Raw genomic sequence first — 19,060 nt, 5'->3', positions numbered from 1 at the left:
TTATTCGGTCTTTGGAAGGTCAAGAAATTGACTTTCTTCAGGAGAAATACCTGTGGAAAACCAGCTTTTTCTAATCCCCAAACAACGGAAACCAGGTTTCTTGTTTACATGATATTTAAGAACTTAGCTTACCATAGACAGAAAATTGTAACCCCATTACTTAATATATGTGTCAAATTTCAAGGCAATCCATCGGATAGTTGAGACATTTAGGTCAAAACCTGAAAAATCCTCCTCACGGGGGCACTAGAGGGAAAGTCATCAGGATGGATACTCTGGGGACCATGAATGTATTCACAAGGTGTAATAGTTGACGAATCACTTTTAACAGTCAGGTAGACCAACCTACAACAAGTCCCACTGTGAAACCAAGACCGTAATTTCCCTTGTGAACCTTGAGCTCATTATCTTTATTTTCTTCTGGGTTTTTTTCTGATTATCTGCTGCACAAGTAAACGTCAACACAATAGTTAGGCCTACATCTCCCATGTTGACCTTCTCTGCTCTCGTCAATCATTTACAGCTTTGTACCAACAACTCCAAGTTCCTGAGTGAATCGGTTGTTTGGCCATCGAGGAAACGCCCTCGGCCACGTTGAGGAGGGAGGGGAGGAGACTTGATCTGCGTCAGCATCGGTGTTTGAAGAGCCAGGGCAGACTGGAGGAATGTGAGGTATGATTACTCAATGACTAACTAGCTGTGGTTGTTTTTCTTGAAAATTGATTTTTACTAAAACTCAATTCAAAACAATAGATAGTCCACAATACATCTGACATGTAGGGAAATATGTTATTTAATTCTATGCTGGTAATTGTTTATCTCAACAAGTTTTGGATTGAATGCCCCTAAAGACAAAGCAAAAAATTAAGAAACAGCTGTGACTGATGATTGAAAATTGACCCAAGTAAAATTGCAACTTTGCTCTTTCTTTTGGTGCCACCCAACAAACTTTACATATTTACTTTCTTGGTATAGTAATATACAGTTAACTTTGAGAATGTTGACTGCATGAAGCGTAAGCTATTAAGTTCTGCAGTCTTAACACATACAGTATATAAAAGCTGCAGGCACCCTTGTTTCAGTTATGACTCGGTTTGCAAATAGCTAGAACATGTTTGGTAAACTTCTGGAAAATGTTCTTGGGAAGTTGGCAGGAAGTATGGGAAGTGTAAGCTTTCATGTAGGTTTTGAGTATGTTAAGTGAATAAAGATATTTAACATGTCTTATGATATCTCAGTTAACCATCAGAAAGTAGCCTAAAGCAATGTACACAATTTTTAACTTTCAACACTTTAGGTTAGTTTTTTCTAGCTAGTTGCAAGCATGTGGATGTAGTTTGATTGAGCATTATAATTGAGTTTCATTAATTCTTTAGTGTCAAAAATATATTTAAGAAATACTTTTTTCTCTTAAAGTTTGCACACAGCCTACATTGATATCTCTCCCCATGTGTTAACTTGCTAGCTAGCTAACGCAACACAGGGTCCATTTCACAATGTTTTTGACAGATTAATGGATTTATAGATTGCAATATTACTAGATTATATACCTAATATGGTGAAAGGTTTGTTTCTATCTGCATATGACACATACAGATTTAGCAGATAACCCTTGTATTTCCTTTTTTTCCTTTTAATTCCCATAAATTCCCATTATTTCCCATGGAAAGTTTCCACCTCGAGTATTAAGCAACCCTAGTTATGACCCTTAAAACATTATAATGTTAGACTAATATTGTTATTGTGGCATGAAAACCTTGTCTCCCCACAACCAGTGATATTATTTTCTCAACCCAGCAGAGGAGTGTAATACCCTTTAAATGTCAACCGCTGAAACACAACATTAATAAAAACTCAACTTTAATGGGTTTCACTTAACATCTTGCAACCTACAGAGCTGGGAAAACACTGTAACTGATCCAGTGACGTCTGCGCAAAAACAGCTTCCTGTTACACCAGAAGTGGAACTCTGCCCGACAGAAGTAAGGTCAGGCTGCCTTTAGAGGCCTGTAGATTACTATCTGTGTTTGTGTTTGCATTGATATGCCCAGTCAGCAGAGGGAGAGACTTGTTTTTCCACTTCTGTGCTTGTTATCAGTTTATCATGAGGTCATCTTATGGATATGTTTGAGAACATGTTGTGCACACAGGTTGAGTACATAACTATGTTTATTGGCATGTCTTCTCTCCACATATTTCCAGTTGTAGCCCCATCTCGTCTTTTATGCAGAAGAGATTTTACAAGATAAAATAAAGGATTTTTCTTTTTAGTTACACTACTTAATTACCAACGCTGAATTTGAAGATGGAGAGTAAAAAAATATAAAATGATCAAAATCAATGCAGCAGAACCAGAGATTTTTTTATTCCACAATGGTCTTGTAAACTCACGTCTTTCTAACTCCACGGCAAAATATATTTTTCATTTTAAAACTTCTAGTCTTAAGGCCAAACTGTCTAAATAACCCTAATGGACTCTTGCTGACTAAGAAACTGCAGCCGACACTTTAATAATGTTTAAAAGAGAATAACAAAACATAAAGACATGCATTATTCATATCTGACAGTTTCATTTACATAACACATAAAAACAAGAATGACAGTCATCTTTTATAAAAAACAATGTACATTCAACAATCCACTGAACTCTTGGTGACTGTTAAAACAACATTTCTGCAGAATAACAATACATCAAAAGGAATAAAACGTCACATTCTTTAAAAACTTGTGCGTCTTAAGCAAACGTTGCTGCACACACACACAAAGCATTTCAAAATCTGATTCTAGCTAATTCCAGTTCATGTGTACAAGTAGATTTAAGCCAAATATAGCACATCTGCATTTATACATTCAGGATGTGTGTTTCACTGCATACTAGTTCTTGTCTGAAGCCAAGTTTTTATCCAAATGCTTTACAAAATTTTAACTGAATTTTGAGAAAATCGGTAAAAGAAAATGCGAATGAATGCATGTTTCCATTCACTACCATTATGCAATTATTAGAAGTTGGTTCATCATGTAAAGCAAATAAACTCAGCATAAGTATAGTTTTGTCAGAAGTTGGCACTGAAAGCTATGCATGGCTGTAATCCACCAGTAAAACGAGTAAAAGAAGTAGAGTTTTTGAACTGGAAACAAAACAAGTTGCCTTGGCCATCTCACTATCTACAAGAAAGGTCTTCAGGAATTTGTTTCAATTGGGAAAGTTTGAATTGTTCCTTCGTGTCACCTAGTGATTGTGCTGTCGGGAGGCGAGAAAAGCATTTGCACGTTATGGGAATATCTGTAAAGAGACCATACAGCAGAAACAGCTGATCCGTCATGTGAGTTAGAAAAAGGCAAAAAAAAAACACCTGAAATAAGCTTAAAAATCATATTTTTCATATGAAAAAGTTTTATCGAATTTTGCCGTTTCCATACAGCTTTCTAATGCGATATTTCAAAATGTGCATAAAATTAGTGATTGGATACACGGATACTACTTTGTTATAACTTAGTTATTTTGGAGGTGTCATCTGATTAAGAAATCTGATGATTATTTGGCTTATATGTGAGATATGTAGCTGTGATTTGTGTAAATAAAAAGGAATTGCTTTCAAATGGAGAAGCTGAAAATGCTCTTATGCGAAGAAAGTCATGGAAAAGAGAAGAAACTTTCTCTCACAACCTGACAAGAATTTTTTCATAATGTCAGAGGGTCCCTTTAAACCTCTCATGAAATCCCACTGAATGTCAGAAAAGCCCACATGTAGGAGTAGTCAGCGAGTATCTTCCAATCACCCAGTTGATTAAATCACTGAGCTGGGGGGGAGTATTAGTCCCCGGGGCTCCAACCTGGCAACCCTGATTATTACCTGTTCTGCTCTGCTGACTTCTCTGGTCACACACAAAAGGTTTTCAGTAAACAGCAAACCAGACGAAACCTGTAAATCTATAAACGAGACATATTTCCGTTTATATACAGTATAATCCACATGCTTTAATCACAACCTGTCACAGTTTGACATTCAGAGTAATCCAAAGCCTGAATCATTGGCAGGAGGTGAACTTCGTGGTTCTGAGTCAAACCTTCATCCCTCTGTTCCACCTTCTGTCCTCCTTGCTCTGCACCTCCTCTTCTAGTAAAGCTGTACGATTAGATGAGCTGAAGGATTTTCTAAAACAAACTGATGTGGTTTGAAAAGGGCGAAGAGGAAGAAGAGGGAGATACTGCAAGGCTTTGCGCTCCATCTTGGCTTCTTCTTCAGTTATTTCTCTGCTGCAGTTCCCGCAGCCTTTCAGAATCCTCCTCCTCCTCCTCTGCCTCAAATAAGCCAGAGCTTTAACAATGAGGAGGAAGAATAGGAGGAGGATTGCTTTAAGCCATCCCTTTGTTTTCATCCCTCCGTATCCCACTACTCTGCTTTGGGGTGGGGGAGATCAGACGAGCTGGAGCAGGAGGTCCTGGAAGGTGTCCAGGCCCCGGCAGGAGTTCCTCAGGGTCTCGTCAGAACCCAGCTGGGCGGCCAAGAGGAACAGCTTCCTGTCCTCGGTCAAGGAGCCCAGAGACAAGGCTTCGCGCAGCTCCGACACGCTCAAAGCGTTGGGTTTATCCTGAGAAGAGGGTGAAAATAGTTCAACTCTGTTTGACAAGAAATGGCTGTCATCTTTTTTCAAGGAACAAAAAAAAAATATATATATATATAATAATATAATATAATAATTGAAATAATTTGATTTGGTTTGTTCTTGTATTCTATTTATTCTAATTTCATCAGTTGTCATTGTATGCATTTCAATGGACAGCACATTTCCTTTATAAATTAAATTGTCTTGGCTCAACTTTTATAAAGAATTATTTATCAGTCAATAAACTTCTCCGGTACCACATGAATATATAATAAACTCTCTGTTCACTATAGCTTTTTGTGTAAAAGTGTATAGGCCCTACAGATGTTCATAGAAAGGTATAAAAATGACCATAACATTATCTATACTCCAATTTTAGCTTGTGCGGTTAGCTTGGACACAGCTTTGTTAGCCAGGTTTGGTTGTTGGCATCAACACAACTGGATTATAATTGGAATCGGTTGCAACTGTTGTGAATGCAAGCAGATAACAGTTGTCCTGGAAGAAGCGAGTTACAACTTTGAGAACCTTTCAAGCCTTTTTTTTATTTTAACTAGATCTTACCTTTCAATTTTATCCCAAAGAAAACCTATCCGTACAGTTTCAGTACAAACTGGACGTAACCAACAAAAGTATTCCACTTTAAAAAGCTGATTTGACTTCAAAAGATGGAATAAATTACTATTAACTTACATATTTCAAAATATGTCATTACAAAAGACTAGATGCCATATTTTCAATGTTGGTTCTCTCAGTTAAGATTAAAGTGTGTATGTGAGGTCTGTGAATTTAACGCCACCCTCCTACACGAACCATTCAACCCCGGCTAGGGACTCGAGATGTCCGCCTCGTTTCTTTGCACCACCACAGTTTTTACAATACCCAGGTTCTGCTGGAAACATCCTTTGTACTGTTTTAAACAGAGCAAGTGCCGAGGCAGAGAACAAAGCAGTGTGGTGGGTGAAAGCCAGTATCACTGTCAAATACAGATCCTCCTCCTGAGGACATTATTTATTTTATTTCACCTGCGTCATGTGCACAGCATGTCAAAGGCAGTAGGCTTGTATTTCTTTTTAACAAATGAAGACTTTTATATATATGTATATATAGTGTTTTAAAATGCCTCTTGCTTTGAATTTTTGACCACAATTTTGACAATTATCTTACTGGAAATCCAACTAACAATGAGTTTTATCTTTTTTGCTAATACTGTGAGTAGCGCTCTCGGCACTGAGGGGATAAAAGCTGCAGCGCTCTGACAGTAGATGTGACAAATATTCCTGCCTCCCCTGGAGGGTCATGTATAATTCCACAAGCAGGGTAGAGAAATGTGATCTGAGGAGGAAATGTACTAATGTTTATTTCACAAGTCTAATTGATCATCACTGCTCTGTAGATGAGGAGGGAACAACGTGTACCTGCTCTCTCCAAAAATGTGTCAATTTTCTTTGAACACTTTTTCTGGAAAATTTTGACTTTATGTGACATCATTTTTTAGTACTCCTGTATCATTTTGGGTACAATTTTTCTAATGTTTTTTAAGAGTGACAACAGGTTTACTCCTGTAACTGCTTTCTTTTCCATTTTTACCAATATTGTGATCCAAGACATTCACAGGAAGTGGTTTTTTAAGTTTTTTGTCCTTAGTTTTACGTCTCAAAACGAAATTCCGAGCAAAGGGATTGCTTCCCCAAGGCTCTCAACATGGCAACGTCTGAGCCGACGGCTGGAAGCTGATGGTGCAAACAACGGCAACAGTGCTGGCAGAGCTAACAGTGTGAGGGGGAATGAGGGTGCTCGTTGTTGACTTTTGCACACTTTTAGAAAATGAGATGAAATGTTAATCGTTTTTAAAGGTTAAAAGCACAACAAGAGCAATATTTGGATAACGGTAAGCTGTGATGTAAATGACTGTACCTGCTTGTTTCCCAGGACGACCACGGGCAGCTGGGGCTCCACCCTCAGCAGGCGGTGCAGTTCAGCCTTAGCCAATGGGAGGCGGCTCCTGTCAGATGAGTCCACCACGTACACCAGAATGTGAGTCTTTCTCAGGTAGTCCGACCAGTAACGTCGAAGGTCCTCACCGCCACCGACTGCAGCAGAGAAAACAAATATGTCATACATCATAAGATATTGACTTTCTGCTTTGTATTCCAACAACTTTCCATTTTTTTACTTTTAATTTCTTTTGGCTCTGCCCATTGAGGTTTTACTCGACCAAAAGTCTCAATACTAGTGTGTTTCATGAAACAAAAATTTACAAATGTATGTGACAATCTGTAAATAATATACAATGTTTTTTCCCTTTCTACAATTACAAATATCCCCAAACACTAATATATGTGAAGTATTCCACATCAAGTGTATTTTTCCAACTCTGAGTGCATTAATCTAGAAACAATCTAGTACACCTGAAATGCTTCTTGTTGTTACATTTGTGTTTGGAGTTATGAGACTTTTTTTTAAATCTTCTGACTCTCAAAATGCATGATGCATTCAGGTGCTGGTAAAAAATGGCCAGCTTTTAAGGTCGTATTCTAAAATTCCCAAAATTTGAATAACTTAAACTGATCACCTCCAAGTCTGCATTCCTTGAATTGTATCTGTGATGAAAAAAATAAATCTTAAATCAAGGTTTACCTTCTAGCTATTTCCGCAATTTTCGAACTTATCAGCGAGTGATCGTCTGTTATCACGTGACAGAAGTTCCATATTTAGTGTTTCGCCAAAATGGTGATGGTCTGTTAGTTTGGTAAAGGGAAGTAGAAATGTCCCTGTGAAAATGTTCAGCCTTGTTTGTTTTTTTCGTATGGTTTACAACGTTTCAATACAAATGTATAAAATCCCAATATACTCTTAACTATGCCATAAAGTGTAGTTTAGACTATTCAAAACAGCGATCTGGATCCAGCTTCTAAATTGTGATTTAGCAGTCCTCGTTGGGTTTTCCATGATTATATAAAAGTTTTAAAAGTGTGAACTAGCCGAAACAGAGATAAACAGGATCTGATGTAATGTTCTTTTATGGATCTTTACGAAAGAAACTTTCCCCACATAGTCAGCTCAAGAAAAACAGCCTCTCACCCCTGACTGATTGCCTTGCTCTTGGGCAATTCAGGGGTGCAGATGTTTTGTATCAGTATCCTTTGTTTAGAGAAGAAGGTTGAATAATGAAATGGACGGATCGATAGGTAGAATTATAAAAGCTGTTGGAGTTCCTCCTTTAATCAAATTGGCCACATATTCATTTCAGATGTGCAACAGACCGAATTAAATCACTAATCTGGTTTTCACTGGGCGAAGAAATGAGCGAAGAGGACACTTGTTATTTATATACAGGTTTCCATGCTGGGAAAATTGACTGGATTTGTTTTTTTCCATCTTGTTGCCTCTGGACATGATACGTCACAGAGCCTGTTGGGCAAAATTGAACGCTGCTACTCGATTTTTTTCCTTTTTATGGTTTACGATTCCTATTTTGTTCTGTTTTTCTAACTTTCTGAGAGCTCTAACCCCTTTTCTTTTTTCCTCTTTCTTTTTTTGTAGTTTTCCTTTCTGTGCACAAATTATATTCTTCTTTTTATTATTATTCTCTAGTTTCTTTTCTGGAAAATTGTATTAGTATTGATGTATTTGAGTCATCCCTTATTAACTGAGGGCATATCTAATTTTGGCTTTTTTGGGAAAATAACCATCTCTGTGTATGACTCCTTGATTTGTCTTCTCACAAAAGGGATTTTCAAACATGGAGGGTGTCAGTGTTTTGGATGATAATGAAGTAAGAATGCTGAAAAGGGATTTTTTTAAGAATCAAAAGGTTTTTTTTCATTCCGTTCTTTTATCCCATTTATCATTTTGTACTGTTCTGCTGGATTGTACAAAGAATACTCAGAAGAGGCCTGGCTCTGAGATTCTTAGAAAGAGGTCCATCTTATGGTTGAGTGATAAGAGATGGTCAATGAATGCAAGAAACATGTGAGCTCAGGTTAGATCAGTGCATGAACAGATAATGTTCTTCACATGGCTTTTTCATAATTGGATAGAAATTGTTATTTTGAAGCAGGAAGCCAATCAAATTGGGGTTCTTTGTCTTTGAGATGCCATAATACTTTCTTGGAGAGAGGCGAGGTCTGTGCTATTGTAATTAAAATAATAAGTATGATTTTACTTTAAACCCTACATGATTTTTTACTTATTTCCATACATGTTGAGTGTTTTGCAGGCAATTTCCCATGTAGCCTGTTTACGCAAATAGCTATCTATCCTGCTCTGTGGACTAATAGTTGACTAAGTCCCTTGACTGATTGATTTATTGTGACTTGATAAAATGGCCCAATAAGGTCCAGTCTAACCCAGAAAAAGAAGCTTATCAAAGCATTCAGTACCAACACTGTTTACACCACACACAGTCACAGGACTTCACCCTTTTCTTAGAACATTGAATTACCATCTTTAGTGCTGGGGAAAGTTGCAAAGTAAGTGAAGGCTTTCACTTCCCACAATCCTGCTGTGCAGAAGAACTGACCTGCGGCAATAATGAGCATCGGCGCTCTGTGGCCCAACAAATCAACGCTCACACACCGGCGGGTCGTCACCGCCTCCGAATTCAGCGCAGCACAGCTCAGCAAGAATTCATTAGTGCTGGACTTAATGGAGATTGTTGCTAGGAAACTGGGCAGCGATGTACTTAGCTGATGTGATGTGGCAGCATTAAATACCTGTGTACCTGATACGGTACAGAGGGCGGACCTGACGCTCAGCTGTGTGAGCAGCTTGTGTTTTATATCCAGAGGGAGCTCAGCAGGACTGCGCTCTACAGGCCACCTTATTAGACACACACACACACACACACACACACACACACACACACACACACACACACACACACACACACACACACACACACACACACACACATACACACACCTACATGAACACACACAGCAGGCACTGAGTCATACGGGTGTGAATGATGCGGATGTGTGTGTATATATCGAACTAAGTTGTAGTTGTAGTCCTGAGGGTAAAACAAACAAACTTAGCAATGTTGTCAATGGAGATTGTGGCTGCACTTTCTGAGCAGCTACACAAGTAGTAGTATCCAAACAGTGGGTTGTTCTTACTCAAAGATTTGCAGCCAAAGTTCAACTGAATTTGACTTTGACCCCAGCATATATGCTGAATCACAAGAAGACATGCATCCAACGGCATAGGGTGTCGTGTCAAAGTCTGTTTCCCCATTGATTCGTGTTTCCCCTGGCCTCTTTTGTAACCTTGACGCAAATACAAAACAGTATTTTATTTCAATTTTTGTCTGGCAGCGGTTTAGATTGTCAAATCTTTGAATCTAGCATATCTATAGACAAAGTGTATTAGAGAAGAGCGAGGTATGTTGAAACTAAGGCCCGTTGAAACTCCTCCTTATAACAAATAAAGGCTGTAAACAGTGAATATGTAACAATCTTGACAGGATTAGTTCATTTTGTACCATGGTATAATAGGGTCTGTTTAAAGGCATCCATGTTGACAGTTTGTGATCTTGAGTTCAGGGAGTTCCTTGAATCTGCCTCGTAGATGTCCATGCATCGTTGTGGTACCTGGACCGTGGTCGTGCCTCCTGCTGTGACCCGGCTGACACCCACTGCTACTTCCATTATTATTATTAGTCACATTACTAATTATTCCCTATATCATTATTTTAATTCTACTACAGTCATTGCTGCTTTTATTATAATTAGTCTTAATTTGTTCCCTTTGTTACTCTGCTTACTACTGTGATTATATGAATCATTTATGTCATATACATTGAATGTGTTGTAACTCTGTTATGATGTTCATTCTGTACACATGACATCTATTGCATTCTGTCCATCCTGGGAGAAGGATCCCTCCTCTGTCGCTTTTTTCTCCCATAGGTTTCTTCCTTTTTGTGAGGGTTCTGGGACAGAGGATATCGCATGTGTACAGATTGTAATTTGTAATTTGTGATTTTGGGCTATACAAAATAAACTGAATTGAATTGAATTGAAAATTGAATTGAATCAAGATGAAAGCAAACTAGTACATAGTGTACTAACACTAGAGTGTCTATTAAAGAGGAAAGCTGGGAACATGGGCCCCAACTAACTTTCCAGTTCCCTTTTAGCACAAACCCAAATGTCAGCTACTGAAAGCCTGATCCTACCTCTCTAACTGATCTGATGATCTGCATCGTTCCATTTAGAGTTTAAAAGCTTTCAGCTGGATTTCTCCAGTGGCTCCCTGTGCACTGTACTGCTCCTGATGCGTGTAAGCGTGCAATAAGCTGTCAACATGCCTCTGCATCAATGTCAGCTCGACAAAGACTCCGACATTCACCGCACCGGGCCGCTGAAGCACTCGGAGTGAGTGGGCGGTGGCGTGTGTTCCTCTGACTTTCAGAGATGAGAAAGGAATTCTTTGCGCCCGCCGATCCCTGTGTTCAGATCATGAATAAATCAGCCGATAAGCGTGACACATTCCTGCGAATACATCCACAGAAACTCCTCTCTGAGACTGACTGGAGCTGAGCGTCTCGCACTCAGACGGTCTTGAATGGAGAGCGGAGTGATTCATGTTATTTATAGTGCATCGCAGTGGCTTTCAGTGGAATGCTAATTGGCAGGATTCATGAGTTTGTGTGTAAATACAATCTAACTGGACTCATCTGCCTCTCCTTTTTGGACCCTTTTCTTTTGATCTCCCCCATATTCATTTCATGCATATATCCACCATCCACTAATTATTCAGCATATTTGCAGCCATTGCACCACCGTAATATTGTTTGATTTATAGATATCGTATGTCGTTGTTACTTGTTGTATTGTTTATATGTATTTATCTTCTTTCTTTACTTTTGTCTAGCTTTGGTGTCATTGTTTTTAGCTGCATTTCTATTAATGAGTATGTACAAGGAGAGAAAAAAAAAAATCACCTTTCTGGTCTGTGTTTTCATACCTGGCCAATCAAGCTGATTCTGATTCTGATTTTAACGAAATTAAATCATTTTTGTGATAAAAAGGCTATAGTTCCAATTTCTCAGGTTCTCTGTAACAGATTTAACTTCCATGCTACTTTGATGCCCAACAGAAGCCCCAGTAACTGAACAAATAAGGTTCCAGAGATAGCCTCTGTGTTGGCAATGATGGATGCAGCGAGCTCTCAGGGAGAAGATTGGTGGCAAACAACCGAACTCTGGATCAGCCAAACTATGAACTGAATCTGTCCATTGTGCCTTCTAGATTTCAGATTATATTTACCACCACTTAGTTACTCATCAACCCTTAAAGCTGATATAATCCACCTTTTGTTAATTACAATGTGAAAACACAATGTGAAAGGGGCTGCTCGTATTGATGAACTTAGAGAATTATCACCCGAACTGCAGCTCCACTCGGCTTAGAGGAGCTTTATAGAGATTTTCAGCTCACTGTTTATCCGTCTGGGCCACAAATGTACTGTTCTGGTTCTCATTCAAAACTCTCTTTGCATAAATTTCGAGAAAAAGCTGTAAAAAGCCACCGTGCACTACCTGCTCAGCAACAAACAGCAGACAGACACAGTCAGAGACTAGCTATCGAATAAAGTAAAGCATTTAGCAGCTAAAGAGACAGATATTTAAAGTAAAGGGATAATATTGGACTAACATTCATCTGCTGGAAAAAACCCAAAATGCTTCTAGTCAATGATGTCACTCTGTATCTGCTGGATGTGGGAAAAGTTTCCCGTATCAACATAAAAGGTGATGATATGTCAGTTTTGTATTATCAACTTGGTAACAGTGCCCCCAAGTTTCCCAAAAACCCAGTTATTTAGGGTTTAAGTTCGTGACATAATAGAGTGCTTCAGGAATGAGACCTTAAACCCGGAAATGAGTCAGCATTTCTGCACTTCCAGTTCCTTGTCTCGAATTTGATATTTTTTTTGAATGGGCTTTTGTTAGATGCTTGACATAAGGTGTGTGGTTAATTCAAGCTTAAGATATTGCTAACAAGTGGCTAAATGAGACTATAAAACGTTATCATGCCTTTACAGCCTCATTGTGTATACTAATGGGGTCATGGTAGAGTTTGAATATATCTTAACGTTAGCTTTTTACTTCTACCAATTGCATTCATGCTTCAAAAATCGTAATAACATTAGCAATCTAACTACTCTAAATTCTAATCATCACCATGTTTATTTCTAAGTTGTTTGCAGCTATTTTCAGTCCCTGACTCAGACTCTCACCACCCACAACCTGCACTTCAGTGTCCCACTCTGGGAGTCAAATGGCGGCCGACTTCACTGAACAGAGCAGTATAAGCTCTTCACAATTCTCCATTCCATGCTTTTTGATAAAACATAAAAGCCTTCCAGACTCCACACAGAGCCTGTAGTGTTTTTATTTCAAGGGATCAAAAGGAGTCTTACTCTCCAGGAAGTCCAGCTGACAGGCGGGGGCGTTGAGGCTCATGAAGTTGAATCCACGGGTGGGCCGGCAGCGTCCCCTCTTAGCCGCCGACTCCCCGGGAGTCAAACCCTGCAACATGCTGCTCTTCCCGGCTCCGTCCAGACCCAGGACCAGGACCTGACGCTTCCCACGCTCCTCCTCCTCCTGCGGGCAGAGCACACAGAGACCATCAAGCTCCAGGAATGTTGGGTAATGTAGAGTAGACGCAGAAATTAACACACATAATTTATTCAACACGGAATGGGGTTATTTGCTCAGTTAAGAGGAGTGATGGTAAGGAAGAATGGCTGCTTTGCCTTAGGGCTACAAATATGATTAATAGTTGAAATGCTTTGGCACACATTAGAGCATATCGAACCACAGCTGAATCTTAACACAGCGCTTTTGGCACACACAGAACAGGAAATCAACAAGTGGCTTTGTGAAAAGTAATACACCCACTGATTTATGGGCAAGCCCCACTATGATCCAACATTTTATGGATTATAAAAAATAACTTATAGATCGTTTGAGGATGAAAATATTCATAATTTTCAGCCCTGATTGTATAAAACCAAACTCTTGTGCTTTTCCCAGCGCCAATCAACATTCATGAATGAGACTGCTGGAGACTGGTTCATCATTATGTAGCAAACTGAATGCATTAATCAGATGGGAATTTGACCATCGGTGTGCAAAAGACACTTCATAATGTTCAGGAATATGAAATCAGTGTCTGCGATCCTCTAGGGGTAAAAGTAGAGATAAAATACTTCAATAAAAGAGCAGCATCGTGATACGCTTCTCTTTATTTCTGCTTCTTTAGGTCCGATGTGAGAGAGACCATACGGAGCGCTATTCTTCAGGATGACTGTATCTGTAGAAGGACAAGAGGCTGACACTCAGTGAAGGTTAGCAGCCGGATTCAAACCTCCACGCTCGCTTTGCACCTGAGACGCCTCAGTCCCTCTGAGATCCTGCACACGTCAGTCATCTCCCTTTTTAAAAAGTCACACAAGGTTAGTCGTTATTCACACCGTGTGCTCATGTGCGGCTGCGGATCCGTGGAGGTTAATTAGCAATTCATATCAGCCCTTTTGGAGCTGGGATGCATCCGTTTCAGCTTTCTTGTTAAAAATATTACATTTAACATTTTTGATTGATGATCAAGCTTTAAAGAGGAGTTGAGATCACCTTAAATCCTCAGAATCAGCTCCTGTGTGATTTCTCGACACATAAATCTTCATAACAACAACCCTTTAATTATATCAGACAAAGGTCAGATGAAGAATTTAAGATGTTTTGGTACTGAATGTAATTTCCTCTGACATGTTTGCGTCCGGTGTTGCCGGGTAAACATAGCATCAGATCCCCATGCTTGCTCTGACAGATCTGTAGCTTGCCTCCATGTTTTTCTAGCTTATTCAGTCCGATGGGAGACAAACCTGAAACCACGACTGTGTTGAGCTGCTTCTGCAGCTGCATAAGCTTTTCCTCTTTTTCCGCACTATCAGAATGGACTTTGTGCAAAGTGATTAATTCTTTGCATATTTGCTCTGCGTCCTTCCATTCTTTTGATTGTATCTCGAAGGTTACACAGGAGACGTTTATATAAAGCTTTTGACCGGACAAGCAATTCCATGTCGTTACTTCTTTTTAGAAATTTCTGACATTTCTTTGGTTAATAAATGGATCTGACATTTCAAGTCAAGCCAGCGCACTAGCCATTTATCTCCTGATCCCTTTGTCCGTTCAAATCCTTCACAGACTCTTTCTTTTATATTTTAACCACAGTCGGTTCTGACATTTCTCATAAAAAATTGTATCGATTTCTATTGTTTTTCCAAGCCCAGCTCAGCTGCAGATCTGCACTGCCGGATCTGACAGGGATATAACGTCTTGCTCAAGGACACTCCAGCGGAGCAGACGCTTTTGTGACACATTGGCTTTATCACAAGGAAGCACTAAAGCCAGCTCGCCTGCAGCACTGAATGGAAAACGTAGAGCTGTATTTTACAGAGGAGAGAGAAGTGATGGAAACTTTGATCCCTGAATATCCTCAGTGCCTCATGTTCAATGTTCCAGGAGTTCCTCTGTGATTCAATGCTTTTATTTTTCGGTATCATTTTCTCTATCTTGTCGGTTTCTTCTTCTTTAGTGAATTACAACATTACATTCTGAATGCCTCTCAACCACCACCCCAGCTTGAACTTGTTGCATTCAGCTTTTAGAAAGCAAGAGCGATAATGTTGTCATAGTAAGAGCCTTTTTATATTACAACCAAGTGTTGTTTACTGAGTTATCGGACATACAATAAATCCACTTATTTTCTTACTTCCAGAGAGTGAGATGAGATGATCACTTGTCTCAGGATGTGGTTGGTTTAGCTTAGCCTATCTTAGCATAAAGACTTGAGGCAGGAGAACAAAGCTAGCCTGGCTTTGACCAAAATTAAAAATGAAACCTACTAACACCTCCAAAACTCACAAATTACCGAACCAAAAAACAAAAAAATGTATAATCTGTAGTTTTAGGCAGAGTAATTTATTACTATTTCCCGCCGAATAGAAATGTATCACTCCACTGCTTGATGTGTCCGGCGAGCTCAGGTTTTGGTTTGTTTTTGTACTATAAACAAAATAGTACCAAACCAAGCAAACCTCACTGTGTTTTGGAAGTGCTTGTTGCACTTGCGTCAACAAGACAGCAAGGATTTGATGAAAAGGCACTGTCCGGTTGCATTATGGGAAGTGTAGGAGCTGCATGATATCTCCACTGTTTCTGCTTTGATTTGGTCGATTTGTATCTATTGTAATTGATGGAAAATCATCTACATTTGTGCAAAATCTACACCAAACAGCTAGATGGACTCAGGACAGTGAGTGTCTGGCCTGCGGCTGCTTGAACAGTTTATCCAGCAGCTCAATCTGTTTCCACTCTTTCAGAGATTGTTTTGTCGCTGCGTAAATGAGCATGTTCCACCCTCCAACCTGCCGAAACTCCCCCAAGGTCAAAAAACAAAACGTGCTGTTAGTAAACTCCCCCGCTCTCTGAAGCCGGAGACGTGATTACAATGCATCTTGGTACAATGTGGCTCCTGGGGATGAAAAACATTTACGCCCCCCCTCTCCTCTGTCCCCTCAGCAGCGAGCTGCTGGCAGACACTGACAACATTATCCTCTAAATACAGACTGAGCCAGATAAGGCAGGCTAAGCTTATTACAGGCCGCGGCTGATTGAATGGGAAACAAGATTAGAGACGTGCAAACAGATTGTATTCAGATATTCAGGCTGCAGCTCAACTGCTCCATTGAAGAGTCATTCATTAAAACCTGGGCGGCTTCGTTTCTGCGTCTGTCTGTGCTGACTACACTTATGTTGGCCTCAGCCGCATGATGTGGAACTGAAAAACACATCTGGGCATTTTAAAGATTTGGGAAGAAATTGTATTCTTCACATCTTCATCACCTGCTTGTTCAATAACATCAACCCGCCCTCGTCATCATCATCATCTTTGAAGGCCACTGCCGTGTCGTCTTTTCGTCACCGTCTTTACCTTTTCACCTTTGTCACTCTCGTCTTCAATGTCAACATTTTCCTCTTCATCATCAAAGCGATCACCTCCATCAGTGTAATCAATACCATCGTCATCATCGTTGCTGCTGCCGCTACATCATTCTTCAACATCTTCACATTCTTCCTGTCACATTGACTTTAACTTCCTCAGCTTCTATTTAGTCATTATCGTCAAACTCCTCTTCTTCATCGTCTCATGAAATCCATCTTCTTCATCGTCAATATCATCTCTATTATTATAATGAATGGGAAGCGTCATCAACATCATCATCATCATCATCATCATCATCATCATCATCATCACCACCACTGGACTCATTTGTTAATCTTCTTCATCGTCATTATTCTCAATATTTTGTATTTTTGACTAGTGTTACCATCATTATTACCATCACATTATCAAAGCCATCATCATCATCATCATCATCATCAGCAGCAGCAGCAGCATATCATTGGCACATCAGTTATTCATAAGCAGCATCATCTCCCTCCTCTTCTTCTTTTTCACCATTCTCCCCATTCACATTGTATTGTTTTCAAACACCATCTTCATCATCATCCACTTCCACTGCCACTTATTCACCAAGCATCATTCCAGCCTCATCATCATCATCATCATCATCATCATCATCATCACCATCTCAATTATATTCATCAGAATTCTGCAGTGTTGCTTTCAGTCAGTCAGTCAGTCAGTCTGTCAGATGTTATATCACGCTCTTCAGGTCCAAGTTAAATAGTTGAATAAACAATAAAATAACATACACCTGTAAATGATAATACTAAGCATAGGGAACATTCCGTGTCACCTCTTTGATGGTGCAGTATTCCGCTTGTGGTGACCATATTCGCCTCTTGTAGAAGAAGTTCAAGGCGATGAAGAGAGCTGAGCCCAGGGCAGCCACGGCGGCGGTCAGGGCGATGGAGATGTGCCGGAGGAGAACCATATGTGGAGCCGGAGGAGCTGGAGGAGCTGGAGGAGCTGCAGGGGAGTCTCTGCTTCCTGAACACCACAGACAGGTTGTGAGACTGACTGCTGCTGATTCCTCCTCCTCCTTCTTTTTCCTCCTCTTCCTCTTGTTCTGCCTCCGCTGGACGCACTACATGTGACTGAGAGCTCTCTGCTTGTTTCTGTTTCGAGACGCGCAAGAGGAGAAGAAGGGAAAGAAAAATGCTGCGTTCAAGGGCAGCTTGTGAACTTCGCTTGTCCTCTGGACTCCTCTGTTCTAGCACATCCAGTTGCAACTTGCAAGAGACAATATTACTATTAAAGACAGGCGATTTAACTGTTTGGAAGTGCTTGTTTAACTTGCTTTTAAGGTAAGTCTGCACTGAATATATAAACTCACAGATGACTGTTATTTTACACCATGTCGCACCTTTAATCAGAATTTTAGAAATACTGGTCATGAGTCAAAATCCCCCCCTGCAGAGGCCACACAACAGGCTGTGAAACTATGGACCAGCTGCAACCAAACCCTGCTACATTTTCTTGATATTTTTAATACTTAATATTTTAATTTTTAATAGTGACATCACTAATAAATGTGTAGCCAGAAATGTAAAAGTAAATAAGTGAGAGAGCAGTGCAGCAGCTGCTTTCTGACCTACATGTTTTGATATTGTTTTTTTTATATTTTGCCTTATATAATTCCTCCTCCACTCAAATAATGTGTTTGCTTCTTGTCACTTCACTTGGATTTTTCACTGCACACAATTCTATTATAATATATTAAGATGATGTGCAGAGTACAAACTTGTCTTTGTTCACTTCATATCTATGTTACACACCTGAATGTACCAGCAGGATTTATAGCATCACAACTATCTTGAGCCTGTGGAGACTTGAAACACATACACTATATGAATAAACTTTTCTTTGAAGTAGGAGACACCTTGTGTCCAGCAGTTGAACTTTCGTAGTAAATAATATTTGCAGTATCCATATATGACACACACCAAGATTTATTATGTTTATTGGTTATTCAAAGCAGAGTTTATATGTCTTAAAACATGTCTAAGGGGATCTTTATGTCGTTCTTTATCTTAATATCTTAATATCCAGGTTAGTTTCACTTTTCTAGGAATGACTTACTCTTAATTTAAGGCACATTCCAAACGTGGAAACAAACAGATAATGATTGACTGAAATGAAAAGGCACCCAGTCTTGAGCATCATGGTTCAATAACTACAAATAATATGCTGAATATGCTGACCTATATGGGTAATCATATTTTTATCACCATTTAATATACTCAGAGTTTTAGTTCCCCACTTTGTAGGCTGATGTGTGCGACAATTGGTAATATTTCCGATAGGACTTGAACGCATCAGGAGCAGGAGTCAGGCCGGACCTGTTCGTCCATTAGAACCATAGACTGTCTGCACGAATCAGAACCAGGGGTTAGACGCCCCCCTTAAGTCTA

At 39.6% G+C, this 19,060-nt stretch overlaps 1 protein-coding gene across 1 annotated transcript; it reads right to left on the bottom strand.

Moving 5' to 3' along the window:
- Positions 1–1,951: 1,951 nt before the first annotated feature.
- arl10 (ADP-ribosylation factor-like 10) lies at positions 1,952–17,749 on the bottom strand. The gene is made up of 4 exons (XM_054626179.1): positions 17,443–17,749; positions 13,039–13,222; positions 6,526–6,701; positions 1,952–4,593 (listed from the first exon to the last, which is right to left on the bottom strand). The coding sequence occupies exons 1-4, from the start codon at positions 17,578–17,580 to the stop codon at positions 4,420–4,422; spliced, it is 672 nt and encodes a 223-aa protein (XP_054482154.1). The 5' UTR covers positions 17,581–17,749; the 3' UTR covers positions 1,952–4,419.
- Positions 17,750–19,060: the final 1,311 nt, after the last annotated feature.

The sequence above is a fragment of the Anoplopoma fimbria genome, chromosome 24 (genome assembly GCF_027596085.1).
Source record: "Anoplopoma fimbria isolate UVic2021 breed Golden Eagle Sablefish chromosome 24, Afim_UVic_2022, whole genome shotgun sequence".
Taxonomy (NCBI): domain Eukaryota; kingdom Metazoa; phylum Chordata; class Actinopteri; order Perciformes; family Anoplopomatidae; genus Anoplopoma; species Anoplopoma fimbria.
Note: the sequence above shows the minus strand (reverse complement) of the source record. Positions and strands in the feature narration are given on the sequence as shown.

Coding starts and splice junctions, on each gene's coding strand:
- arl10 (XM_054626179.1), bottom strand. CDS start 17,580: ATGGTTCTCCTCCGGCACATCTCCATCGCCCTGACCGCCGCCGTGGCT. Junction 6,702..13,038: donor TCAGCTGGACTTCCTGGAGA/GTAAGACTCCTT, acceptor TCTCTGCTGCAG/TCGGTGGCGGTGAGGACCTT. Junction 4,594..6,525: donor TCGTCCTGGGAAACAAGCAG/GTACAGTCATTT, acceptor CCCTCTTCTCAG/GATAAACCCAACGCTTTGAG.